Source organism: Centroberyx affinis, unplaced genomic scaffold (genome assembly GCF_046629955.1).
Source record: "Centroberyx affinis isolate AG114_WGS23_722 - 3 ecotype Tasmania unplaced genomic scaffold, CSIRO-AGI_Caff_v1 ptg002115l_1, whole genome shotgun sequence".
Classification (NCBI taxonomy): Eukaryota; Metazoa; Chordata; class Actinopteri; order Beryciformes; family Berycidae; genus Centroberyx; species Centroberyx affinis.
In genome coordinates, this window is record NW_027280437.1 from 178,677 (window position 1) to 197,462 (window position 18,786).

At 43.4% G+C, this 18,786-nt stretch overlaps 1 protein-coding gene across 3 annotated transcripts in view; it reads left to right on the forward strand.

The window, feature by feature from the left end:
* Nucleotides 1-18,786, forward strand: part of samd12 (sterile alpha motif domain containing 12) — a 104,752-nt gene that overhangs the window by 25,284 nt on the left and 60,682 nt on the right. For all 3 annotated transcript variants that reach the window (XM_071531715.1, XM_071531713.1, XM_071531714.1), the window contains exon 4: nt 11,204-11,344. In XM_071531715.1, coding sequence (XP_071387816.1) covers nt 11,204-11,344 — 141 coding nt within the window. The remainder of the gene's footprint in view (nt 1-11,203; nt 11,345-18,786) is intronic.

Genomic DNA, 18,786 nt, shown 5'->3' on the forward strand with positions numbered 1-18,786 from the left:
ATCAGATGTGTATCAGCGCTACAGTGAATCCTTGCAGCAACACAGCTTCTCTCTCTGTCATAGAGGACCGGCACATTTGTCATTTCGCCTCTTGCTGAAGCCAGATCTCATTCATAACATCGCAGGTGCGCTCTGCACCCACTGTCTGCCGCCCGCAGCCTCGCCACCCGGCCTTCCCGTCTGTCCGTCCCTCCCTCCCTACTGTCAGCGTCACCGCTGACAACAGTTACCGTGTCAATCATCTCCCTAACGAGCCCCCTCAAGGTGACCCCGCCGCTAACGACGCTGCAGCCGCATAGCGACAGGACGACGGCTAATTGCTGTGCACTCTACCTCTCAGAGCACGACTGATCACATTAATATGTTTATTTGTTGCTGTGGAGGACCTCCCCGACTCACTGACTTGATGAATCGCTTGGGGGTGATGATGAGTGGCATAACGGCTCACTCTCCCATTTCACCCTATGATGCACTTTGATTGTTATACGTTTGCATGGAGGGTGTCGAGGTTTAGCATTAAATGGCCTGGAAATCAGAGTTGGGGTCAATTCATGAATTAACTCATCAATTCCAATTCAACTGAGGAATTAGAATTGGAATTGGAATTGGAATTGGAATTGGAATTGGAATTGGAATTGGAATTTGAGGAAGTGGAATTTAATTTAGTGAAATTCTGTGAAATTCCATGTTTTTTTGTTTTTTCTTACCACATATCTGAGATTAAAGTTAGTGTTATATATTATCAATACTGAATATCAGAAAATGTTAAAGGTGCTTTTCAGGTGGTATTTGATACATAACATGTAATCGTAATGCATGTACATGTGTGATTGAATGTATTTGATTTGTTTAACTGTCTTATTTGATTCGTAATGTTTGATTTATAATGTTTAGCGAGTCAAGACAAACTCTCTTAGAAGTGGAGTTTCATGCAATTCTGCTTCCCGTCATTCCAATTCCAGTTTCCTCAAAGCTCCAAATCCAGCATTACCATGCATTCTCAATTCAATTCAATTCATGGCCCCGACCCTGCTGAAAATGTGACCTGTTGCTACATGTCTTCCTCCAGCAGCATTCAGGTCGATTGTAGAAGACCCACTGTTCACTGCATGCTTGCTGAACTGCTGCTGCACTTTGGATCCATCCATCAAGTATAATGTTGTGCAAAATTAAGTTTTGCTCTCTATTCAGACATTGGAAGGCCTAAGGAATGATCTGGTGTGTAGTCGCTTTTGTTACTAATTTGGTTCTTCTATGTAAAATTAGAGAATTAATTATATGCAGTACTAATGCAGATTAACTGCAGGATAAATGCATGAAAAAGGACTTCTACAATGGCTGCCACTGAAAGCAGCCCTCTTATCACATCTCTGCAATGTTTGTAATTGCATAAGAGAGACATGCAGCAGGGAGTGTTTCACTGTTCATGTCACCCAGCCATTCATTTGGTAGAAATTTCTCATGAGGTCTGCATGTAATTAAAGAAAATTAATCTAACTTTAAGATTAAACACTTCAGTGTTCCTGACAAGCCTAATGTATTCAGCAGTAGTCTGTAAATAAATTATAATTTCTCTTATTAGCCTCTCAGTGATTAAAAAATCGGACCTCAGCTTCCTAATGATGTATTAACTTAATGACCTGTGTTTGTTATTTAGGTGTAATGGTGTTACAGGATCATAAGTGTGAGGAAAGGGTTAACTAAACACATACACAGGCATGCACATGCACACACACACACACACACACACACACACACAACACACACCTCCCTACCAGCCCAATTAGGAGATAATGACATGCACAAAACATGCAAGTAATTCAGTTTGTCTTCGCATCGAGCATTAATTAACAGAACCCAATTAAAACAGGCCAAGCCATATCAATTGGGCTCACAAAGCAATTTGCATCCCAATCAATCTATGAAATATCATGCAGATATTTTTCTGTCCCTACACTCTATTAGAATAAACAAGGAAAACAAATGATGAATGGAATATTGTTTTGGAAAACAATCATGCGTAGACAAACAAACAGTGAGTATGAATACACTTCTAAGTGCGTCTGAGAATATCTATTTATTCAATGTGCTTGTTATACAATAGCTGTGACTCCTGGAAATTGGAAACTGTGCGTGAGAGAGGGTGTGTGTTCGTATGTGTGTGTAGATTTTGTCTGTGTTGCCTATAGTTCAGGCTTGATTTTTGATTCACCAAGCACTGGATTCCCCAGGCTATATCATTTCTTTACTGTATTCCTGTCTATTCCATCCGTAACACAATACTCAGCCCTCTTTTCGGCTGCCAATAGCACTCGATCTCACTTGTCTTGGCTCCAGCGTAGTCATCCCTTCACAAAGTAGCAAATCAATAAACAGTCTCTATTCCAGATCATAATTCAAACAGGCATATTTATGTCCTCCCTGCTTTGACATAGACAGCAGAGAAGAAAATATATTTTACTGCATATCAGGCCTGGTGCAACATTTTAACATTGAATGACTTCAGTATGCAGCAGCTGCCTCCCTGCCAGGCTCCTCTAACCTCAGCCAAAGAAATCAATGTTTCCCATCCTCCCTCCAGCCTATACTGCCAAGAACCCCCCCCCACACACACACCCCCCGTCCCCCCCACCCCCCTCCCATCCTCACCTCCCGCTCCCAACAGAGACAGCCCAGAGTTTGACTTTAACACCAAGCTGTCATTAAAAATGCATTAAAGCATATTAAGGCATAATTAGATATTAGTCCCTAATCCGGTGTAATTACAAGGACAAAACTCTTTTTGCGAGAGAAGAGCATGGCACGGTAAATGAGTTAAATACACATTTACCGATACCGTAGATGTAATCAGCGCAGAAGGTGTGGTGACATATGTAATCAAAAGGCAGAGGGAAGGAGAAAGCAAGAGAGAGAGAAAGAGAAAGGGGCGGGTGACTATTGAGTTATATTTTCTGTCATGGAAGATCATTGAATCAGAACATGGAAATTCAAAAGCCTCTCTGAAGTCATTCACAGATGAGGATTAGATGCAGCTGTAGAGGCTGGCCGGGTAGCTAGCCAGTCATCCAGCAAGCCAGCCAGCAATCGAGCCAGTTAGCCAATTTGGAAATTGTCGATGTTAGTCCTGATAAAAATAGAGGCAGCAGCACAGTGTGAATCGAGACCTGAGCATACCCCCACCATCCATCTATAAGACTGGTCTTTCTCACAAAGGAATACATGGATAAATGAATAGCTAGCCTCATAATATCCATTGATGTATGGTGTCATAAGGCCCTACTGTGAATAATTAATAGCCTGTAATATTAGTGGTTTAATGAAGAGTGGCCTGTATCCAGCAGCTCACACTACGCCAGTTCAGTTCTTTTAAAGGTCTGTGCTCAACCCCCTCTGGTTGCCAGATCCATCATCTTTCCCACTTAGAAAATCACAGCAGCCTGTGTAGCTCTGGCCATGATCCCCTCGTCCCCTGGTAGGTCTCACACAGGGTGGAGAATGTATATTTGATGAGCCACAGAAAAGGATGAAGGTGAAAAACGTCATTTTAAACCAGCCTAGGACACCCGGCAGCAGGCCTAAACAGCACTTGAGAGATAAGACAATGAATCCTACAAGCATCACAGACCGCCGTCATAAATGTGCCAATGTATCATAGAGGAGCAGGCGTATAGTAAAAGATTCAATGGTACTAACAGGCTTCATATCAACTCACTAGCTGTGAAACAGCTCCACTGGTGGCCATTGTTTTGTGTTTTCCAGAAAGGACACTTGAACAGCTCGCAGTTGATGAGCTGCCTGGGGGGCAATTGGATCCAAAGATAGAAGGAATCATAGTTAATGATGCCATTGGCAAGGTGATTTTATAGTGTTGCGTAATATATAATTAATTATGTTCTGCCAATTGCATGTTTAGGAATTATCTTGCTTGCTATTCCATATCCAAAGGTTGGAAATTAGTCTTCAGAGATTGAAAATGGCCTACAGTAGAGCAATTAAATAGATACAGCAGTGCACTGTGGATCATTAGAGTATACACTCAGTTTGACCTGTATTCTGATAATATTGATAATAAACAAGCTTGATAGTATATTCTTCTCATTAACATATCTTCTTCTCATCTATTCGCATCTCCTCCGACCGCTGTCTGACTTTGTAATTATTTCAAGAAACAAGTGGAGCTGGGAGAGACAGACCTGTCAAGGAGAGACAAAACACACCTGAGATTCAACTCATTACAGCTGGAGTAGTTAAAATGTCCCCCGTGAGCCCATTGTAATGATCATAGCAGGAAAATTAGAGATTCAGCTGAAAACATCCTCACAGCCACTAGTTAGTCACGTGATCACAGTGTGAGTCACAGTAATCTGCTCACGCTGTGCTGGATGTGTCCCACTAGTCTTTCACACATATGATTACAATAGCCGCTTGTCAACAGCCGCACTCCAGGTACGCATAATGAGGCCAGCCAGTGTCGGCTGTCCACACGCAAGCCTGGGCTTCCATGGGGTTTACTGTGGGCTTTCACTGTACTCACACTTTGGTTTTCTATCTCTTTTTTACCCCATAGGCTTTTTTTGAGCTAAAGGAAGCTTCTCTTAGAGCAGTGGTTCTCAACCTGAGGGTCGGGACCCCCCAGGGGGTCGTGAGATAATTTTCAGGGGTCGCGAGATGGTTTACTTTTTTGCTTTTTTAGCAATACTATACTAAGCAGAAATACTAAACAGCTTTCATTGAAACAAGCTGAAAAAAGATAAAACATCCTTTATATCGTTCTTTCTCTATGCGCTCCTGTAACGGGGGTCCCCAATTTCAATGTTTACTGAAAGAAAAATGATAAAATGAATTATTTTTCAACCTGAGACTCATTTTGGCTAATTTTCTGTGAAGAACATGTAAAAGAACACATTTTCATTGAGTACACACTGCACCCCCTATACATTTATATTACATGTCCTGAGGGTAATAAAAGTATGGAAAAGTGTGTGTGTAGGTGAAGTAAAAATGAAACAAAAAGGTTTGCTGTGTGCCTTCGCTCTGTCTTGCTCCTACATGGGCCTGCTGTCAACATAGTAGAACCTGTTTGTTCCTGCTTTTCCCGTACTCTTTACCCTCTGTAGTGTGTGAAACTACACAAAATCATGCGGTAACCTGCACAATGTTATTTCGAAATATTGTAAACATTTAGTATTTTCCCACACTCTACCCCGGCCAGGTGCAAGTTGGGGGAGACACACAGCACATAAATAGCTTTAAGTGTGTGGCTTTTTACATAAATTGCTGTGGCTGTATTGTTTTAAAAACCCAATAATGTTGTGGGTCCACCAGACCGGTGAACATTGGGTGAATAACAAAAACATGAACACCACACAAGGGTTAAATGATGATCAATAGCAGCAGCATCCAAAAAGCATTCAGAGGACATGCCGTTGTGTTTACCTTTCCTCTTGATATATGGTACAGTATAGGTGGTATAAGGGGGAAAATACTTGATTATTTGAGGGCTTCTTTTCATTTCATCAGAGGAGGCGATGTTTTGTGATTGTGTAAGTTGACAGTGAATACAAATCGACGTTTACGTGAGAGGCTCAAACCACGTTGCTCCGGTCACAACTGTAGCCACTGGAAAGTCCTTGCCACAGGATATCCTTGTCACCGACAAGCGTGTGAATGTATTCACTGTGATCTCCTCCACCTGTGACAGGTAGTTATCTGAAATCGTAGCCACAAGTCCCTCCATAATGACCACAGAAATTCATAGTGGTCTGTTTGGTTCAAGGGAGCTAGCTCCATAGTAATCCCAATAGTGATCGCCATAGTGATCTGAGTAACCCATAGCGATTTCCCACCAGCATTAGTGCCCCAGTGAGCTGTATACTGGTTGTTAGTAGCGGCCAACCAAGAGAGGTATGGCATAATGATCAGCAAACTGAGATAGATCAGTGGTGATGAAATCAGCATGGGGCTACTGCTGCTGAGAGAAGTGGAGGATTGAGGCAGCTTATTATCTGTGTGTGTGTGTGTGTGTGTGTGTGTGTGTGTGTTCTCTCTCTCTCTCTCTCTGTCTCTCTCTCTCCCTCTCCCTCTCTCTCTCCGTGGCTGCGGCCCAGCTTCATTACTTAGGATAAACCCCGTCCTCTTTAAGATTATAACTGGCCTCTTCTCCCACAGTCAGGAATAGCATTAGCATCTGATCACAGCAGCTCAGTGGCTGCAGTGGCTGTTTAGCTGCAGGGGCTACAAGCGACTCGGTGACTGAGACAATCAGTCAGAATTTACATTAAAGACTCTAACCTGCGCCACATTAAAGTGAATACCAGTGTAGGTAAAATCTACCAAAAAAAAAAAATCTACAATAGATTTGGTTTCCTTGAAAGTAGAATATGCATGTCGCTACTTTCTGTCTGTGTTTTGTCGTTGTCAGCGAGTAGATTCCAATACTATTATGCCACTTATATTCTTGAGGGGGATCTTATTGCATATGGCAGTAAGTATACTTACTAGCCAGTGCTGAACACTCACATGGCTTGTTATTCTGTCGCGGAGTGAGTGCAGTGCAGGTTTGGAGTGTAGTTAACCAGATGCAGCTCGGTGACATTCATTCCCAGAGGACACACAAACGCACACAGCTGCGCCGGCGATTTGAGAAATGTGTGTGACTGGTGTGGAAGATTTACCTGAGGAGAAGTAGTCATGGAATACTCTCTCTCTCTCTCTCTCTCTCTCTCTCTCTCTCTCTCTCTCCGTATCTCCGGCTTCCACACACAGCTGCCAAAGCATGTCAGGGTTTGAGAAGTGCCATTTTTGGAGCCGGGTTGTGAAATGGAGGGAGAGTGGGGTTAATTCGCTGCCTTTGTACCGCTGTCCTTACCCGTGGCTGCCCCACACGCCGCTGTAATTAGCATGGCCTTTGTGCTCCACATGCAAAATGGGACGGACTCCTGCAGGATCAGTACTGCCAGCGCCTGCGTGTGTGTGTGTGTGTGTGTGTGTGTGTGTGTGTGTGTGTGAAGAGTTGGTCCAGTTTGCACATGCGTTTATATCTAATATGTCTGTGCCTTTGTGTCGTGTGTGTCTATGTCTGTGTGTGTAGGTGTGTGTGTGTGTGTGTGTGTGTCTGTCTGTGCTGGTGCACTTTAAGCTCCCATTCATCACAGCTGTGGTTGACTGTGCCAGGCTATAGCTGTAGATTAATCTGCCCCAGCCCAACACCGAGGGAGGCCTGCTCTCCCACCACTCATTAATCTAATTCCCAGGGACAATACGTGTGTGTGTGTGTGTGTGTGTGTGTGTATGTGTGCATCAATGTGTTTCTGTGTGTGCGTATACATGTGTGCCCACATTTGTGCTTCTGCGTAAATCCAAAGGTAAATACAGAACCTGCAGATCAGAAAATGCTTCAGTATTGTTATATTATACCCTTTTCTCTAATAAAAAGCAGCTTCTTGGATATGATTCAGAGGGAGACGGCGAGAGCTACAGGTAACTGCCAGAATAAAGGAAACAGCTGAGAAGAGGAGGGATTCAAAGTACATTGAAAGCAGAAGCAGTCCATTTTCCCCAGCAGTTTGGATCCACTAAAGCCCTTACAGGATGAGGTGAAGAAATGATTTACCTCGTTCCAGGAGGGGGTGGATAAGTAGGGTAGTCAAGTAGCTACAGTATCTGGATAGATAAGTGACAGTAGGGAGGGACAGAGATAGGAGAGAGAGAGAGAGAGAGAGAGAGGCAAGGCGTGAGAGAAGGAAGGAGGGAGATTTGTAGGTATTTAGGTGGGTAAGCAGGCAGGCTGGCCGGTCGGTAGGCAGGCAGGACAGCGAGTGGGAAAAGAGCAGCTTTAAAAGAAGAAGAAAAAAAATAAGAAAAAGAAATGTCATCAGGTATCAGAGGAGAAGGGACTCTGTGAGCGAGTGAAATTTGAATCCAATCAATATTGTGTAAGCGAAGAGGCTGCAGTGCCTTAAATTATTTTCTCAGTCAATTGGCCAAAGATAAGTGGATGGAGGGGGTTGAGTGAAAAAGGGCTTTGTTCCCATCATAGACGAGGCCACAGACAGGAGATGAAATGATTACACACGTGTTCACAAACAGATGCCTGGTTTACCTTCCCTGCTGCGAAGCGAGGGGGAACTACAGCGTGTGGGAAGTGTATGTATGGGTCAAGAGTTAAGTGATTTTCTGCCATGTCTGCTTTTTGCCATTGTCTCTATGTGTTGACCTGCCAAATGAACTGAAACGGCGGTCTATCGCACCGCTGTGACCCCGTAGAATTGGTCATATTACACACCATCATGTCTCAGCCCAGTACCCAGTGGACATACAGTATCCTCTACACAGTTGTTTCCCCCATTTCTCTCATCACCTCTCCGTTTTCTATACCTTCTACCTTCCACTGAGTTTTTTTCTATCACTTCATCTTCCAGACAGTCCACCTGTTTGGAAGCATCTCTCTCTCTTTCTTCTCTCCTTCCGTATCTCTTCCCCTCTTTAAAGTCACACTGAAATGAAAAATCACTTTTTTTTTTTTTAGCTCATTCAAACTGTGATACCATACACCTATTTGACAATTTATGCCACAAAAATGACAAAAGAAATCTTGTATTTTTATGTGAAAATCTCTTTACTTCCACTTTCTGGAAAATGCAATTTTTTTAGTGGTGATTTCATCATGTACCAGGAAGCATATATAAACATTCCAACCAATGAAACCATCACATTTTTGAACAATCCCGCCCCTCCCTTCAAATAAAACTTCCTCTCTCTCCCTAACTGATATCCCATTGGTTTCCACTTTTGATTGAACACTTCTCACATTATGCCCCACCCCAATAACCTGTTTCAACAGGAAATACATCACAGTAAAGATGCAAGATGCTCTCAAAATGCCGTTTCATTGTGACTTTAATCTCCTCTCTTGTCTTGCCCCCCCGCCCTCACCTCCTCATGGCCATGCTACAGTGCTCAGTGTATTAATTGTGATTTGAAAAATTCCCAGCTGAGGCCTGGTGGGATTGTTGAAGCCAGTGGCTCAGACCTGCAGCGGGGCGAGAGAGTGAGAGTTTGGACTCCTTACAGAAGCGTTCCACCCTGCTGATACTGATCCGCCAACCGACCGACCGTTGGTTCCCCACCGCCGAGAACTGGCAGTGTGTTCATAGCCGCCTGCAAGCCTCTCATCTTCCAGGCATCCGCAGTACTCCACCTGCGCACACCAATACACCTTTCTTCTGGTGCTGTTAGAAGATATCCGGCCTGATTTATTAAAGCTCGGCCCAAACTTATTCAGTAAATGAAACATGCATGCTAAATGCTTTTAACGCCCAATTACCATCTAAACTGCAACTGGAAGGTTTTCGTTATACAAGGAAAATTCTCTCTGAATGAATGTGTAGATGGCTTGATAAATAATGCCTAAAGGTATTTTTTTTGTGGATTTTTTTGTGAATCAATAAAGATGCTTTGAACCACCTGTTTAGCTCCTGATTAGAATGCTGTGTTGTATCTCTGGTATCTGCTGTAATTTACGATGGATATCACTGAAGCAGGGAGAAAGTGAACCTCTGTTGCCATGCCGATCTATCTTTGGTTGCATGATGAGGTGCCAAGTGATGCTTGGTCAATATTTATAGACTCATAACAGCATGCTTTATGTGCACATTGGGTTTCTCTGTCACTCTGTCTGTAACACTCTCTGTCTTCTCTCTTCTTCCCAACTTTACCCCCCTTCCCCCTTCCCCCCTCCCCCGGTTCACCAGTGCACTTTCTCTTTCCATCTCACTAATCTCTGTCTTTCCATCTTTCTATTTAATATTCTTTCTCTTTCTCACTTCTGAGTCTTTGTGACTCTAGTTAGCTCCCCTGTGTTTATGTAATGGGTACTTTCAAAGCCATTTTGTGTCGGAGCGTCTTAACTATGTTTGGCATTTTACTCCCATCTGGCCTTAGTGCCGAGCAAAGAGCTCCTTTTGTTAAGGCAGGAGAAAATTGGTCTAACACAGTCAACTTTATACCACTAACACTTAAGGGTACTTAGCTTTCCCAGCTACTCCCTTTTGTGCTGTGGCAGCGAAGAGGTGGCGTGGGGCTTGGTTAGCCCCAAAAGATCTACAATGAATCTTCCAAACAAGTCAATAGGCATGAAATTACAAAGTCCTCAATTCTCTCTGTTGTGGTGTTTAAAAAGAACATTGAGTAAGAGCGAGTACACCAATTTAAAAATCAAAATTCGATTTCAATCTTGCAGCAGTGACTACAGTTGCTGTTTTGTTAGGTTGGATGGCACTCGGCTTCGAAGAGAGTGGAGAGAGAGAGAGAAAGAGAGAGAGAGAGAGAGAGAGAGAGAGAAAGAGAGAGAGAGAGAGAGAGAGACAGAGAGAAAAAAGCATGTGACAGGCCATGCTGAGAGATCATAAACCCACAAGTTAACAGCTCCATGAGCCTTTCAAGAGTGATCTGTACCCTGGATCTTAGCCAATCAGAACCTCTCTCTGCCCAGGCAGTCATTAGGGCAAAGGAGCGCGGGGAGCTGCGGGGGTCCAACCTAATGCATAGTAATTACTACGAATTATCTTCCTATCTGCTCACCATCCCACATGTTACAAAGGCACTCCTAACAAGCGTTATTAATTAGACCATACTCAACTCGCCTTTTATCAGCAGCCCAAATCCCCCTCATAGAAAATGATTGGATGATTAAATTATGGATTTTATACATGGATTTGAAATTAAAGAAGGAGCTGTGAGGGAGTTTTGCTCAGGGGATACACTGATAATTATGTAAAGTGTGTGCTGTGTGTTATGTTAGAAAAAAAAACAGCTTTGTGCTGAGCACTGAGTTGAGCTGGACTGGATAGCAGCAGCCACACTATATATAACAGATTCATATAACAGGGAAAGGTTCTTGAAAACAGTTTTCAGTTTTTATGTCAGAAACAATGCTGCAGCCTTGACAAGCCTTAAAAATTTACACGTTGCCATCAACATGTAATGCATGATTTGTTGGGCTGTTACAGCTGTTATTGTTTTCTGTCTGTGTGTGTGTGTGGGTATGCATGTGTCTGCGTGTGTGCTTGCGCGCGTGTGTGTATCTGACATAAATGCTTGATCTATATCCTTTTACGGCTTCTCTGGCCCTGCATACTGAATTCCTCATGTTTCCCTCTCCTCTCTTCTCCTTCCTAACTTCTACCCGTCTCTGTCTGTCTAGGGCGGGCTCTGATGAGATTGACGGACAGAAAGCTGGAGCGAATGGGCATCATGCAGGAGGCCCAGCGGCAGCACATCCTGCAGCAGGTCCTGCAGCTTCGGGTCCGGGAGGAGGTCAGGACCCTTCAGCTACTCACACAAGGTAGACTTTCCAGCCAAACCCCTTGAAACCATCTGAAATACACTCACACATGGTACACATCACCATAATACTGTTAATTTCATACAGGGCAGAATTTACTCACACAAGCTTCTAACCTCATGAGGCAGACAAGACATCACAGTGCAGGGCATACTGTATCTGTACTTCTCCCTGACAACGATTTCACTCAGGGGGATTGGCATCTCACATTTTGATAAATATTCAAATCATCTAGTGCGGCACATTTATGTGCATGCCATCTGTTGTCATGGAAATCGCTGCATGTTTTAAAGCTGCACGAGGCAAGATTTTCATGAAAAAATACACCCGTCTAATCAGCCTAAATCACAAAGTGGAGCTGTGAGAGAGAAGAGCGTCTCATCCCCACCAATAGAGACCCTGTATATTCACCCTATTTGCCCAAATGAAAGTCCGGTGTCGGGTATGGACACTTTTCTGCCTACAGGAGGTAACAAATGCAAAATCCAAACTGGGAAGTGGTGTCTTAAGCCAGTGATTCTCAACCTTTTTCATATCAAGGACCCCCTAATTTACACATTAGAGCCACAGACCCCTAACTTGATGAGATTTTGTCTCTCAGACCCAAATCTGATAATATTTTTATTGTTAGATAAGATTTTGTCCAGAATTCCAAGACTATCTGTAGTGTAGGTTGAGAGATAACAGTGAAACTATGATCAAAATAGTCATTCTTCTACCTCTCTAATTGTGTTAACTTTGTGTTAAATTAAATAATGCTGATGTTTAACAATTCATCAATTTGCTGGGGACCCCCTGGAACCCCCTCAAGGACCCCTGGTGGTCACCGGACCCCTCGTTGAGAACCACTGTCTTAGGCTACTGTTAAGTTGAAAGGTTTTATCCCACTCATGGGGCTGACACATTTCATGATAACTCAGTGAAACCCAAAAGAGTAAACAGTCTACCCATAGACAGTACTCATCTCACCATAACACTACAGGTGTTGTTTCATAACAACACAACGCGAAAGTGCTCAAGTGCAAGGATAATCAGAAGCTGGCATGTTTACAGCAGTTAAAATTCCTTCACAGTTTTACCACAGTTTTAACTGGTTTAATTGTTTCTCTCACATCATCCATCAAGTTGGTTTGAGGCCGGATAATTGAATCTGCTCGTTAGATAGAAAGTATAAATCTAACCATAATAACAGAAAACTGAACATAGTGGGATATATACGTACCAAACCAGTTCACATTATTACCACTATTGAATTTTACAAAATTTGCATTTCGTGATAACACAGATGCATTTCCCCGTAAGAAACAGACCATTATTTCCTTCCGCATTTTTTCGTCTGCACTCTTCACCACCCTACCACCATAACCTCATTTCTGTGGTTTCTAGACTATGCATTTCTCACGCCGCATAATGAATCCTCTCTAGCGTGTCTCATAATAATGGCCAATCACTGGCCTCTCCGCACCTCCTCTTTCTCACCCAGCTACTCTTGTCTGTTCCTCAGTAAATCCTAGCAGCTTCATTCCTCCGTCACCAGTACCAGCAGCAGTCCACATCACCAGCTACAGTTTGTCCACAGACACTCAAACAGATCTTTACCAGAAGGGCCCCAAGAAGCAAATCCTAGGAAGTCATTGTCACTCAGCAAAATTCTTAGAAAGCATTTGAAGTGTAATAAAGCAGCTCCTATCCCTTGCCACTGTTTTGGTCCCCACTAGCAAGCGGAAAATAGAAAGAGAAAGAGAGAGCGAGAGGGAGAGAGAGAGTTTCACTGAGCGATGACAGTTTGCTAAGAGCTGCTCTCAGCGTCCCTCTGCTCCCCTTTCTCATCTCCCCCACTCTTCTCCTCCCTCTCTCGTCCCGTTCCTCTCGCGTCCTCCCTTGTTTTCTGCACTCGCCCTCTCCTCGCCTCGCCTCTCCTCTCAGCAGTGATGATATGGGAGGCGACAGCCCACCAGCCTCGGCAGCGACAGGCCTCTATAGCCCCAGCAGGAAGCAGCCTGTTAGTGGAGGCTGCCTGGGCCTCGGGGAGAAAGGACAGAGGGAAAGCAAAGATTGAATGGGTGGGGGGAGGGGGGAGTAGATTGATCGAGTGAGAGAGAGATGCGGAGGCAGAGAGCGAGGAGATAACCCGAGGGAGGAGGGGGGAGAGAATGTAATCAGGGATGTAGCGGAGGGTAAACCCACCTAAACACAGTTAACCCACTTTTTATTTGCAGAAATTGGGTCTACCCACCTTTTTAGGCTGACATAAATTATTTATGACATAAACCGATAAGAATCATCATAAGAAGAAGTATCAGACCGATGTAAGTTATGTGAGGATAGGCTATTTAAGGAGTGAAATGCACAAATGAATGCTTTTCTGACAATATAGGTGATTTTTGTTTGATATCGGCGGTTGTTATGATGATCAGGCCATAGTTTATCCACCTTTTTATTTACCAGCTACATCAGTGAATATAATGATTGATGTGATGGAATGTCCAGGAGACAGTGTGTTTGGCTGAAGGTTCGGTCCGTCGGGAGAACAAAGTTAGGAGACAGTGTGAAAAGGACAGAGGGAAAGAAAAAAGAAGTATTTTCAGTCTGCTAAGCTGTCGCCTCTGGAGATGCTATTGGCAGGGACTGAGAAAATGGAAGGAAGGAGATGGAAGAGTGTTTCTAGGCCCAGGGCGCACTTCCTAGAGCTGTTGCTAGGGGGAAAGCTGTAACCATGTTGGAAGCTGAGGGGGGAGAGAGAGAGAGAGAGAGAGAGAGAAATGAGGTGAGAAGATGCGGGAGAGGGAGAGGTGATGAGATGATGGAGAGAAAGAGGAGTGATGTGAGTGAGTGGAGAGAGAGAGAGAGAGAGACATGGAGAGAGCAGGTGATGAGAAGGTAGGGAGAGAGAGAGAGAGGCGGTGAGAAGATGGAGAAGAGAGAGAGAGAGAGAGAGTGGGGAGTGTGAGAAGAAGAGGAGGTGAGAAAAGGAACCACTCCTCCCTGTCCAATCTGATGGGAGATGAAACAGAGGCTTGAAAAACAGCAACTGGCACAGTGACAGGTTTAACTTTTGTGTGCGTGTGTGTGTGTGTGTGTGTGTGTGTGTGTGTGTGTGTGTTGGCACCTACATACATGTAGCTGCCTGATAGAGAAAGGGAGGGATCATGAGCGAGAAAGAGAGACGTACACCATATTGTATATACAAAGAGAGGAATATGATAGAGAAACTAAAGAGAGAGAGAGAAGGATACACTATACATAAAGAGAGAGGGAGCAGGAGAGAGAGAGACAGAGGGAGTGAGGTACACAATAGAGAAAATGAGAGACAGAGAGAGCGGGTGAGAGAAAGAGAGAGGTGAGAGAGAGAGAGAGTGGGGTGTTGTAATTACTGCGGTGTACCCAGACAGAATTAGCCAGACGGACAGTGATTAACCTTTAAGGCTTGCTGGGCCATGGGAGGGAAATAATTAGATTTCCCCTCTCTCTATGCCACCGGGACGGCGGAGAGTGGAGGCTCATCCCTTATCGCTTACAGTCAACAGAGACTGACTGAGGCACTCCAAATAGACAGCGATACCCAAACAGCGGCGGCCCTCAGAGTGTCGAGGGCGTCTGGCTCAGTGGAGTGGCCCGCTGACACGCTGCAGCCACTCTGGGCACAGCGCAGGGTATCATCGCAGAAAGGAGGGTGTGATGGTGAAAACCGCCGCTGAAACGACACGCGATACACACCGGTTTAAGCAAAGTCAGTTCACTGCATGTTAGTTTTGGATTATCTGAAATGTAGATGACACATGAAACTTCTAGTCTTACTGCATCTGGAATGAGACACAGGTGTTTTTTGAGTGTGCTGGGCTCACACAGATGTACACGTATGGCTTGTATCTCCAAAATGTCAACTTCTCAGGAACTAAGATTAACAGCCTGTTTCTCTTGGTGTTTTTCTTAAAAACACTAAGAAAAGAGAGAGTATCTATCTTTTTTTTGGGAGTATCTCGAGAGTAATTGGTTGTGAAAAAGTTGCATAAACCCAGAAACCCACAAATTTCCTCAAACCCATAGAGGTAGGCTAGTCCTTCAACTGAAGTTAAAACATAGTTAATAGTGTTCATTTTTATTTGAAGAGTGCTTGTCAAAACACAGTTAGGCCACATTATGTTTTCCAAAGGAGTAAATAAAAACAAAAGATAAAATCAACAGAAAAAGCAAATTGGTAAAGTCAAGACACATAAAAAGCAGGTAAAACATGAAAAGGAAGGTTCATAAAAATATCTTTACATAAAAGCAAGCCTGTACAAGTTTTAGGAAGTGGTTTAAAAGATGAAGCTTAAGATCCTTGTGCTGGTTCTCAAGTTATAGAGTTAGACTGTGGAAGAACCATTAGCAACCTGCCTAAGGTGATTATGTTGTTGAAGCCTATGTTTTTGACACCTTGCAAATGTTAGCCTGTCTTAGTCTGAGACAGAGGCACTCACTGTAAACTTTATAGTTATCCTTTAATATCTGTATCCATGGAAACAAACAAAGATCTTTGAACACCTGAGACAAAATGTACAGTGCAGGGCTAAAAACAGAAGCATATGTCTTTCCACTGAAAAATAAAGTGAGTTATGCCCTCTTATTAACCTCTCCAGCCTCTAACAGCTCAAACAGTTGAAATGTGGGAAAATTGAGAAGAAAAAAAGAATGAGAATGTTATGATTAATTAGGTTGTTTTGTTGAAAATGGCATTTAACCACTCAAACAGTCATGTGCAAAAGCCACTAGTGACTGCACTGAATCTCTCTGAATTGTCTTTAACACAAAGATTGGAAAGTTAGGCTGTTGCATTTCTCCCCTCCTAAAAAAAAAACTAATTTTCCTCTTCTTCTGTATTCAATTTCATGCTTATAACCATTTCAGAGTTTTTCAATAACACTCCCATACCAGTAAATATGCTATTACTGGCTTGTGAAATGATCACTCTTAAAGAAACTTGAATTACGCAGCTGACAGAGTTTTATGAAAGTGGTTTTCTGAGTATACAGTGCTAATCTTTGAATATAGACACAGCCTTGCTGTATATGCTTCATTTAGAGTAACAGACTCATTTAAAAGAGAAAAAAAGACAACACTGAAAGAAATTAGACACAGATTCTTCACAGCCGTACTTTCCTCCACTTTGTGCATTTCAGCCTGTTAACATCTTCCAGAATTTGCTTTTTTAACATTTGTGAGAAGTTTGTTGTTTGCCTCATTCCTTGATTACTTTCCGTACTTTCAGCACTAGATGACTATTGCAGGTGTGTACATGGGCCATTTGTGTTGACCTCAGCACTGTCGCCAATCAAATATAGATTATAGGCTTATGGTATATGTTCTGCAGCAGTATCATTAAAGTTCCAGTGAGAGCACAACTCTTCTCTTAGTGGAAAAAGTCTTGGGAGGCCTAGGATTTGGACTTAATGTTGGTAGTTGGTCTTGTTATGATACGCTCCCAAATGACAAGAGAAGCAATCTGTTCTCTGAGCCTCATATCCCAGACAGGAGACTAAATTTCTAATTCGAGTCCCAGGGTGAAAAAGTTCAATAACAGCTTTTGCAGAGAATTACGGCCCCGGGGCAGTAAGTGAAGGCAGCTTCCTGTTGTGCTGTAGCAGACCCTGGTTCCTTTGCTCCAGGCACCTTAATGAATGATCTCTCTTCTCTCCATGGCTCCACAGAGGAAATCTCTTCAGTCAGAGATCTCCAGTGAACAGAGAGTCCTCCATTATCTTTCATAGCAGGTTATCGTGCTAACTGTGCTTGAGTGACTAGAGAAACTCTGCTGAGCTCAGCACAAATAAACGCTGGAATATGGACTCAAGTGGAGTCTGCACTTGTCCTCAGGCAGTAGATTTCCACCCAAACCACAAACTTTTAAACTGTGAGCAATGTTGATTGTAGTTCAAAATGATTAGAATGAGCAGTAAGATTTCATTTTACAACCCTCTGATTATGAGATAACCAGCAGCTACCAAATACATAACTTTTTAATGCGAAGATGCCTAAAGGGAGAGCATTGTTCACAAGTATTTGTATGGTCTGTGTGCATCTGCAGGATTCATGGAACTACCTCACTAGATCTTTACTTTAGATCCTTTACTCTGAATCTATTCTCCATGGGCCCACAGTTGTCTTGCAGATCTTCACAAAAACTAAAAGACTGTTGCTGTGGGATCTGCAGTGAAGGAAGGCCTGTTGAGCAAACTAGAAGAAATGTGTCTACATGGCCATCTTGACTGAATACAGTGTCTTTACTCCAGAGTCTTTGTTGAATCGGGTCACTCAAAAGGCTTAAGGAGCCCTGGGTGACCACTGTCCTTCCTTTGGGCTTTTTAGTGAATAGTACATCTTGCTCCAGTGTGAGGGGAGCTGAGCGCTCTCATTATCCAAGAGCTCCGCAGGATCCTGCCCTCTGTGGAGCCAGTTCCTCCTTAAACCTCCCTCGACACTCTCTCTCTCTCCCCCTCTCTCCCTCTCTCTCTCTCCCCCCCCCCCCTCTCTCTCCCTGGAAGGGAAGGTCAAATTAATTCTTTTTCATAATTTCCTGTCAGTGAGATTCCCCCCTCAGAGATCCGTGGCTCGATGCCTGAAAGATGTGATTAAGGTGAAGACAAAGTGAATGCCTGCGCCTGACAAAGTGAATCATTTTTTTTCTTACCCATATAGATACATAACTCAGGTGCATGGTAATATCACACTTAATAAAGTCTCCCCCGATTTCATTTTCGCTCTTCCCTGGATATGAACACAATGTGGACGCCTTAGGTGACACTGCACATTAGGAACTAATATGGGCTCATACCCACAAAGGATATGTCATTTAGGAGCAAATGGCTTCACTGCTCTGACGACACTGTCTGCCCTAACCTTGCTCATTAGCACTGTGGGTCTCTTGAGGGACTGTGAGCCTGAATACCGACACTCACAGTATGGCTACACACCTCAGATGCTAATAATGTTATGAAATACAGAGAGTAATTGCATCTCCCATTGTGAAAGCAAAGACTCCATTCATTAAGCCATGAATTGAAGCTGGCCTTGATAATGAAGGTAGATCAGACACCCCATTGCTGGTATCGCATTCATTCAATCAGTAAATGTCGCCCAGGTGTTATGAAATAAGAAAGAAAGAAAGAAAGAATGAAAGAAAGAGAATGAGGAGAACTAATGTGGCATATTGAAAAGAATACCCCCCATCCCTATTTATTATTACCTCAAAGCTATAATTCTCCTTGACATGTATTGAAGACTCCCTGCTCAGGGTCCCAATTACAGACTTTTTTGGCTTCACTCACAAACACTTCTTACTGGACTGCCAGGCGGCCATTTTCTTTATTCGGTAGGAAAAGGAGCAGAGAGCGAGTCGAGTAACATCAAGGTTAGGCGAAGCACATTTCATCTCGTTTTACCCAGGGAGAAGCAGGGAGTACACG